We start from the raw sequence: 10,401 nt of genomic DNA, 5'->3' as shown, positions 1-10,401 counted from the left end.
ATCATACCCTCAAAAATATCCATCAATACTAAGATTCGCCACAGATTCTTGTCGATACAAACTCAGCAGCTAAAAGCTGGAGGGCACCAAATAGAAGGTGTGAGTAAGCAATAAAACCAAGCTTCCCAAAGTTATTACCTCTCTAAAAGTAATGCCCCTAAATGTAAAACCCATATCGTTTTCCATAAGACAGTACAACATATATACATATATCCAAACCATACTCAGAAATGACCAAAACCACGGTTTGCCATCAACTCCACCATACATTAATAAGTAGGCCAAATGAACTAAATCAATACAAAGTGATATATCAGTCAGAGTCATCTAAAATGACATGTACAACTTATCCATATCTCATCAATCATGGCTAGCATATAAGTCGGAGTCACCTATAGTGACCTGTACGACTTATCCATATCTCATCAATCCTGGCTAGCATATAAGTCGGAGTCACCTATAGTGACCTGTACGACTTATCCATATCTCATCAATCATGACTAGCATATAAGTCGGAGTCACCTATAGTGACCTGTACGACTTATCCATATCTCATCAATCATGGCTAGCCAATAGCTCAATAAGTATACCTACACACGAGTCGGAACCACCTAAAGTGGTCTGTACGACAGGACTGGGTGTAAATAAATACGCTCAAGTGGTACGATCACGTGAAGACTGGGCGAATAATCGCGGGTCACCTACGAGTCGGAACCACCTAAAGTGGTATGTACGACAGGACTGTGCACCTACCTTGAATCCAAGGTGAGCGTAAGGTGTGAGAGGTGAACATCACGTGAAGGACTGTGCCCTGGCCACGGGCGGGAGCACTAACACCGAGGTGCAGGTTTATGAGCTCTCAATGCATCTCAATATAACATGTGGAACTCATGGCAACCAGTATGACAGTATCGAAGTTGCCTAACACATAACTGTAGTCATGTTATAACTCAATCGATTCAACTAATACCATAAACTCACCTAAACTTACCTGGGTGTCCTGAGTTCACCTTTGCACTTGAAAGCATTCCCAATAATTATATGCAAGTAATATACATATGGATATACCATGATGCAATCTAATACTCAACCATGTCGTAGCATTTTCAATTATAAACAATACAGTGAGAAGTGTACAATCAATAATGCCCTACTCTCAAACTACTTATTTTCAGGGATAATTATCCATGACAACCCAATTAACACTAATTTAACAAACTAATTCATAAAACTAAAACTTGCCTTTACCAATTTCCTTCGCATTACTCAATTTCCCAAGCAAGGCTTTTGTCTCAAATATTTTATGGCTGCATCTAACGTCTCGTTAGACTGCCTACGTACCCTAGACAGGGATCAAGCCATTCGTAGTTCATATAGGTACTTCAAGCATTCATAATAATTATACGAAGGTAATATACCTAATCAATTTAAAAGTGTCGATAGAACTCTCAACACTATGTACGATAAAAAGGAAAAGATCCACTCACCTAGAATCCACGCTATGATTCTCAAGCGCACACATCGAGGCGTCCTGAATGATTGGTCCATGTGACCAATTATCAAATCACATCTCAAAACTCTTATCCGAAGAATACGTAATTCACATAAAACACAACCTCAACGACATTCTAAAATAGTTTGAGACTCATTGACCACAAGTCAACCGTCGATCAAAGATCGACGGTAAGGTTTACAACCCTGTATAACTTGACCCGAAAGATCTGCGTATTAGATTTCCAATCCGCAACTCCCAACGATCCACAATATGTTTCTAGAATAACATATTAAAATTTCATTACGATCCAACGGTCAGATCTCCGCCAATTGCCTAAAACAAGTGGCCGTGAACATTTATTTTACTAACTTACAAATCCAATTCAGGAAGATCCGTAAGTCGGATTCCTGATCCATAAATTCCTATGATCTTTAAATATTACGTATTATAATTTACCCAATTTTGGTGACGATCCAACGGTCGGATCATCGATTCACATTTTTATCAAGTAACGTATCGTAACGAATTTAGGTTCCAACTATCAACCTACGTCATTCAAATGACAAAACTGAATTCAAGACATTTGACATAGCCTAAAAATAGCATTGGCGGCCCATTGGCCACGCGCCGCCGCACGCGCCGCCGCGGGTGGCGGTCGGCCACCCCGACTCGCCGGAAAATCCAACTATTTCCAAAAATTCTCAAACTTCACAGAAATGAATATATCAGTGAGTGGAGCAACTTTCATACCTGCCATGAAGTCCAAAAGTGGACGGAAGATGGTCAATTTTTCCCACAAAGCCGGCGGGTGCCTAAAACTTCCCGACGTCGATTCATCGTCTACGGTGGTCCAACGGGGTCAAGGTTGGTTGGGTTTTGGTCCTGGGATGATGGGCTACAAATCCCAAGTGGTGGCATCGGCCATCGCTTTGCCGATTTGCCGGAAAATCGAAAAGGGTGGCGGGAGCACCATTGATTTTCGTCAACTTTTGTGGCCACAAACCGCCCCATACCATGGTTAATCAAGGTGGTTCTTGGGTGGGTTTTGTAGAGGGGAATGAGAGCTTCAAGATGATGGTGGTGGCATCGAAAAACTCCACCGGAGTTGGCCGGAATCGGCCTTGGAAAATGGACCCGCGGTGGGTGCGGGTGGACGGGAACCACCTCCTTTTTTTTTTTTTTTTTTTTTTTTTCTTTCTTTCCTCCATTTCTGATTGGGCTTCCCCCACAAAGTGAGGATTTAATTTAAATAAACACTAAACCTTGAATAACTAATTTCGAACGTCCGTAACTATACCGTTATAATCCGGACTCGCAAACGGCTTTCGCCTATACGTTCGTACCAATGAGTACTACGAGGATATGCTAAAAGAATAAGTCCCACATCTCTCAAGTCGATGGTCAACGGAAGTCAAAGTCCTTATCTCTAGGGCAATTTCGTAAATTCACGCTTTTAAAATAAAATAAAAACGTAAAATTTGGAACGGGTTATCACATCTAATATATGTTATTATACACGCTTAATTAAGTCAATAAAATTATATTTTACATATTAATGTAGGTAAATTATTTCACACACACACACACACACACACACACATATATATATATATATGCCTGATATATGTAAAATTCATGCAAAATAATTTACCTACTAAAAAAAACATTTGATTCAAATAGTGCACCTACTATTAAAATTTTAAAATGTTAGATTGCTTAAAAAAAGAAAAATAATATACCCAGTATATGTAAAATACATGAAAAATAATTTACCTACATAATAACAAACCCATATATACAAAATACATGCAAACTAATTTACCTTATAAATTCATTGTTTAATTTTTAAAAGAAACAATGTTTCTACTAGTTTTTTTTTTTTCCAAAAATAAAGTACCTATTATTTAATTTTTACGAAAATTGTGCACCTATTGTGTAATTTAAAAAAAAAATTTACATATTGTTTATTTTTTTATGAAAATAATGTAACTAATTGTTTAGTTTTTACAAGAAACAATGTATCTACTAGTTTATTTTTACCTCTTTTTTTTTTTCTTTTAAATTTTCACAAGTTAATGTATCTACTTTATCTATAGAATGTATATTGAACTAATTAGATTTGGATTAGGCGATTTCACATAAAAGAAGAAAAGAACTTCTTTTTTTTTAAAAAGGAATTAAAAGCAACTTCCCAGTGGGACACCCATCATGATATTATCCGCTCCATCATCGTAGCACGATATTGTCCGCTTTGGGCTTACCATTCCCTCACGGTTTTGTTTTTGGGAACTCACGAGCAACTTCCCAGTGGGACACCCATCATGGGATTGCTCTAACCCTTTCTCGCTTAACTTCGGAGTTCCGATGGAACCCGAAGCCAGTGGGCTCCCAAAAGGCATCGTGCTAGGTAGAGATAGGAATATATATATAAGGATCACTTCCCTGGGTGATGTGGGATGTCACAATTCACCCCCCTTAGGGGCCCGACGTCCTCGTCGGCATACCACAGCCAGGGTTAGGCTCTAATACCAAACTGACACATCCTGGCCTGGGGGGACCACTTGGCCTCGTGTTAGGTAGGGATGGGAATATACATATAAGGATCACTCCGCTAGGTGATGTGGGATGTCACAATCCACCCCTTTTAGGGGCCCGACGTCCTCGTCGGCACACCACGGCCAGGATTAGGCTCTAATACCAAATTGTCACATCCCTGCCCGGGGGTGATCACTTCCCGGGCCCGCTCCACCATCGTAGCACGATATTGTCCGCTTTGGGCTTACCATTCCCTCACGGTTTTGTTTTTGGGAACTCACGAGCAACTTCCCAGTGAGTCACCCATCATGAGATTGCTCTAGCCCCTTCTCGCTTAACTTCGGAGTTCCGATGGAACCCGAAGCCAGTGAGCTCCCAAAAGGCCTCGTGCTAAGTAGAGATGGAAATATACATATAAGGATCACTCCCCTGGACGATGTGGGATGTCACAGTTTATGTCTAGAGTTCAACAGTTGTAAGGGGCTAAATCTAAAGCACCCTAACATAAATCATTGATTTCTTTAATCTTATCATTAATTAAAATAATACAAATTTAAATTAGTTTTATCGTAATGTAATATATACACACACACTTCATATCCAAAGATCTTAACGGCTTAATATCATATACAATCATTCACTCCAATAATGCTATGGAGGTATCAATCATTAATGTTTCTTTCAACACGATCCGATAGAATTCTGGTATGTCTCATCAAGTTTGCTGGTACTATTAAATGTGGAATGTTAGTTGAAGATCCAAAGACACATCATTATCATTTAACAGCTACTAAATTTAAATAAATCATTATTAGCATATCCTGTGAGACTTTCCATTAACAGCTACTAGCTGGTAGGTTCGTTGAAGATCCACAGACATATAAATACATAAACAATGGAAGTGAGATCCGGATGGTAAACTTGATAATCCAATAAAATAAACAATTATCCAGCAAATCTTTGAAAATTATGGAGCAAACCACCATCAGGATATGATAATTAATTAGCTAAGGCATGCACGATAATGGAAAGTATCTGCAAGTGGTTTTTTCTCCTTTGACATGCTATTATCTTTTGGGCGAGTCGGATTAGCATTTTCCTTGGTTTAATACCTAAATTAGAACAGAACCTCTCTATAGATGTTATTATGTGAAATGCAATTAGTATTATAATTGTTAACAGATGAACATGAAGAACTCAGAGAAAGATTCAATGAACGAGAAAGCAGAAAAGAAAGGAATTGATGAGAGAGATAATATTTGAGTGTATTACTTCTGAGTGAATTACATAGATACTACTACAACTTTATATAGCTCTCATGAGCTTTCTTGTGTCTTAAGCTGGTGTTAACTGACTTAAAAAACTCTAACAAACTCTAACAGCTACTAACAGCATTTCTAACAGGCATTCTTCTGCTGATATGGTTTCTATCTTCAACAGTAATGAGTAGTGACTTGTGGTTAGATCAACAACAATTAATCATCACAGCCTGTTATGTACTAAGTGTGTTTAATACTTTGGCCATAGAAGACAGAGCCATTACTCTCCCACTCTAGTTTCATTCACCCTTGAATTCAGCTAGGCCGCTGGACATGGGTTGAATATCACATGGCTGTCTATGGCAGGACCTTGTATTTAATTTTCTGTCCCCAGTAATTTCATATATGAGTACATATACCCATATCTGTCAGGGAGCAAAGATTTTTAATTGTGAACAATACGGTATGGTTCACTTCATTTATTGGAGGTTAAAATCTTTAGTAGAGCGTTATCTTACTCCAAATGCAGAATTAATTTCCTCCTTGTTTGTAGAAGCTTTTCTACAAATTATGTGGTGAGGCTGCCTTATTGAAAATTTATCTTTTGTTACATGAATTTCAATGCAATTTGGAGAGTTAGCTCGCCCGTCACGATTGTTGCCACTCCATTGAAATTATTTAATTTGCTTAATTGTATGATCTCATCATATATATATATATATATAGACGTACTTGGAGAGTTAGCTCGCCCGTCACGATTTTGCCTCCCCACTGAAATTATTTAATTTGCTCAATCATCTCATCTCTATCTTTCAAATATATAATAATAATAACTAACAACTAATAATAGAGTAATGCTAGATAGACTAAATTTGTAGATGAAATTTACAAACTAAATAATGTGTCACCAATAAAAATAAGCACGTTAATAATAACTCAATCATCAACTCTCATGTCATTTAGTTAAAAAAAATTTAGTCACTCTAGAATTACACTTAATAATATGCTATATTAGATATATACAATCAATCCTTTTATTACCCAAAAATAATACTCTTACTACATATTTACACCATCATTTGTATCATCTCTTTAAAAGCGATAAGACCCACATGTGTTAGTGGTGGGCTCTATCTATTATCTACTATCAATTAATTAATAACATATTCTGAGTGGAAAAATATTTGAAATTATTACAATAATTTAGAGAATGTGAAGTTTCCAACTTATTGGAAACCAATACCTTATCCATTAGAATATTTAACCACATCCAGTCACCCTCTCCATCTATATAAGTGCAAGGCTCCAGTAAGTATTATTCAAACTAAGAACTACTATATAGGGTAAAGCACTACACACCTCCTATAATTTGCAAACACGTTTTTTTGGTGAAAATGTCTAGCGATTGTGGTAAGGTGGAGGCCGATGTTGAAATCAAGGCTTCTGCTGCCAAGTTCCATGAAATGTTCACACACAAGCCACACCACATCTCCAATGTCAGCAATAGCAACATTCAGGGCTGTGATCTACATGAAGGTGATTGGGGAACCGTCGGATCTGTGGTCTACTGGAATTATTTCCATGGTAAAACCCTAACTACCTTGCTTCAATTAATATCGACTGTATTACTCTTCTATATAACCCTAAACCCTAAAATATACAAACAACATTTTATACTAAATTTATCTAAATTATGGAGAGGGGTTTTGAACTTAAGTGCAGTGGGAGAAATACACGGTTCTAGCAAACTTAACTAAGCTGAAGCTTGTGATATTATATTAATTATGTGAGTTTTTCATGCATGCAGATGGAAAAGCCAAAGTTGCTAAGGAGTTGGTTGAAGCCATAGACGCTGAAAATAATCTGATCACTTTCAAAGTGATTGAAGGAGATCTTATGGAGCATTACAAGAGCTTCAAGATCACCATCCACGCAACTCCAAAAGGCGAGGGATGCAACGTGCACTGGACTATGGAGTATGAGAAGCACCATGACGATATTGAAGATCCACATACATTGCTCCAGTTTGCAGTTGAGGTCTCCAAAGATATTGATGCTCACCTTACAAGCACCGATGCAAAATAAACACAGAAGGCTTAAGGCTTAATTATATGATCTGTGATTAATCTGTGTGCTGCAATCACGATCTATCTGCATGTGTGTGATTAATAAAAACATTTGATATGACGACTGTTTCGTTCGTATCAAATCATGTTTGTGTGTTTAATATATATATATAAGATGTGCATGGGTTAGGGCTACCTCATCGAACTTTTACTTATTAGTGTATGTCCTTTATTTCATGTGACTATGTTATCTTTTGCAAAAATTGTGGCTTTTTTATGTATCCATCAGCATCAATTATAAATGCTAAAATGAAAAAATTATATAGTTGATCAACCTCTTTTTCTTTTCTTTCAATTGTTTGATATAGTGAGGCGCGGATTCAGCCCAAATCTAGGGTAGGGATGCGCCATTTAAGTGGGAGGATGGTAGTTTAAGAGTAGGTTAAAGGTAGGACATTTTGTAGGTTGGGATGGGCTGGAGCACACCCTAGACACCCCTCGGTTTGGTATGCAAAATATATTGAAAAGTAGAGTTTATGATACAATATTTACATTAAAAAATAAAGGAATAAATTAATATCAAACTCACTTGCAAGTAAAGAGAAATATTATTAAACCGTAATACTATGTGGTATATATTAAAAAATAGAGTTATGTTGTTTTTTATGGCCACTCACATTGGTGATACTGTGGTTTGGAATTTCTCACAATTTTGCTTGCATTTCCAAATCGAAAGAAACTCTAAACACAAAAAGATAGGTACGTCTGTAAAACATTTTTTTGGAGGATGAAATGAAGCCGATGTAGAGGCAAAGAGCCTACTCATCATCTCTTTCACCATCCTCTTCAAATTTGTAATCAGGGTATCACTTCATCAGTGATACGATCGTCGGCGAGGCATTGGATGGTCTTTAACAATGCCCTGTGGTTTGCTAAGGACATGGCATTGAGATTTGGCAGTGGGTGAGGTGGATCGAGGGATGGAGAGAGCGGATGGCGAGAGAGGACTGATCAACCCGACTAAATAATATCGTAGTTTTGGAGAGTACAACTAAGCGAATGTGAGCTATATAAAATTGATAGGGCTAGATTATTTAATCTGATGACTATTTAATACATATAGACACTAAACATCCATTCCATCTTATTAGTCCTAACCGGTGCTATATACGACGTACCAAACGAGGCCTTATACTCACAAGTGTTTCTGCAATACATACTTATATTATAAACGTGTCAAAACTTTTAACAAACCATGAAATCAAGTTCTTGATTACAATGTACTAAAAAGAAAAACATTCCTCGTATACAAGAAAATGGACCGGCCCAACAATTTAAGGCCTAGCCTGTCTAACAAATTCTTTTCGAGCCGAACAATTTCAAAATCCATTTTCTAGATGAAAGCCTGGATCGGAAATTCTAAATTGGGCCTCAGATGTGTCTGGGTTACTAGACAATGGAATGGAGGACTCTCACCTCGAGTCATCCAAAATATTTTTACTGAAAGAAAAATTAGCAATCGTAGTCTTTTTTATGTATTAAAAAAAAAATTTAAAAGTTATCTTCAAAGGTGGCGTCTCAATAATTTATCCAAAAATGCTAATCTTACCGGAGTAGAAGTCCCTCTCCTTTTATTTCTCTCATCTTTCCACTTCTCTTCTCACATTTTGTTTTTTATCTTTTTGTCTTTATAAAAGGATTAATATAAGATGTTAATATAATTTAATCGCAACTATTCAAATAGAAGGGGAGGGAAGGAGAAAGAGATTAGGAGGGGAGAAAATTCTTTTAATAAACATGGAACTCACATATGTTGACGAGCCCTACCTTTATTAAAGAGAGATTATACAAATAATGTACAAATAAGTAATAAGTGTAGCATTACTTCAAAATCATTTGTGCTACGTACGTTACAATTTATAATTTTATATGAATATATTTTATAGAACCACCACGGGGTGGCTTAGTGATTGGGAAAATTTTAGGTTCGTTTTTTACAAGGCACGTCTTCAGTTCAATTTTTACGCCAGTGAATCACGAAAGTGGCTAGGGAAGCTGAAATGCCTTTAAGTCTTCCCATCTCTGAAAGGGTGAACTACTGTGGTGAAGCCACCAGCTTGCTCCCTTTGTTTAAAAAAAAAAAAAAAAAAAAAAAAAAGGAATATATTCATAGGTTCCATATGGATCTGCTTTTTATACTGTTTCAATCTCTTTCTTTCGTATATATTTAAGAAAACAAAAAAAGTTATTCTTACCATCTATTTATATCATCTCTCCAATAGAAATGAAACTCATATACGTTGTAGGCTCTACCTCTTCGTGTAGCACTACCCTTAAGGAAAAATACCTTTCCAAACAAATAAAGAAGAAGAATGAAGTGAGAAACCTCACCACTGACTCCTAGGCATACAAGCAAAAGACAAGAAGGCATGAAAACTTCCCTTTCAAATACTTACAGAAAAATAATATTATTAATCTCTTGAGATTGTACCAAATAGGCTTTGTGGCGAATGGCTTGCAAACAATATTATGTATGGTTAAAATTTTATAGTATATTAATGTTTGTGATGCATTGCTAATTTCAATGTTGAATGTGCGATAAAGAATTTAACGTATAGTTTAGTAAGTAGATAGGAGTCACTTAAAATGCAAAGCCTATACATTGATGTCCAAATAAAATATGACTCCTAGAGATTAATAGATGAGTTGGTGATGACGACGACGCTGATGATCTTGCTTGCGGTGCGGATAAGTTGATAAGAACGTGTAATTTAGCATCTTCCTTTTGGTGCCAACCTTGCTAGCTAGTAGGCTGCTTCACTTCCCAGTTTTTTCTTCTGCCTAATGTGTACCGAACCATGCTGTCCATGTTCTTCATTCTATAGTTTTGCTCTGAAATATACAAGTTTCAATTAAAAAATGAAGAAATGTAGCCATGGTTAACTCGATCAATTACAAATTCAACTCTATTCTGTACAGCACCTGTACATGTGAGCATCAACTGCAGCAGCTGCAACAATTGAGTCTATCAAACACTCTTCGCTGA

At 36.8% G+C, this 10,401-nt stretch overlaps 1 protein-coding gene across 1 annotated transcript; it reads left to right on the top strand.

Moving 5' to 3' along the window:
* Positions 1-6,640: 6,640 nt before the first annotated feature.
* LOC125471899 (MLP-like protein 28) lies at positions 6,641-7,515 on the top strand. The gene is made up of 2 exons (XM_048572845.1): positions 6,641-6,873; positions 7,097-7,515. The coding sequence occupies exons 1-2, from the start codon at positions 6,684-6,686 to the stop codon at positions 7,372-7,374; spliced, it is 468 nt and encodes a 155-aa protein (XP_048428802.1). The 5' UTR covers positions 6,641-6,683; the 3' UTR covers positions 7,375-7,515.
* Positions 7,516-10,401: the final 2,886 nt, after the last annotated feature.

This window comes from the organism of the source record quoted next, unplaced genomic scaffold, assembly GCF_019419815.1.
Source record: "Pyrus x bretschneideri cultivar Hongxiangsu unplaced genomic scaffold, Pyrus_bretschneideri_v1 Contig63, whole genome shotgun sequence".
In the NCBI taxonomy this organism is placed as follows: domain Eukaryota; kingdom Viridiplantae; phylum Streptophyta; class Magnoliopsida; order Rosales; family Rosaceae; genus Pyrus; species Pyrus x bretschneideri.
The sequence above is the reverse complement of the archived record's forward strand: the minus strand, read 5'-3'. Positions and strand labels throughout refer to the sequence as shown.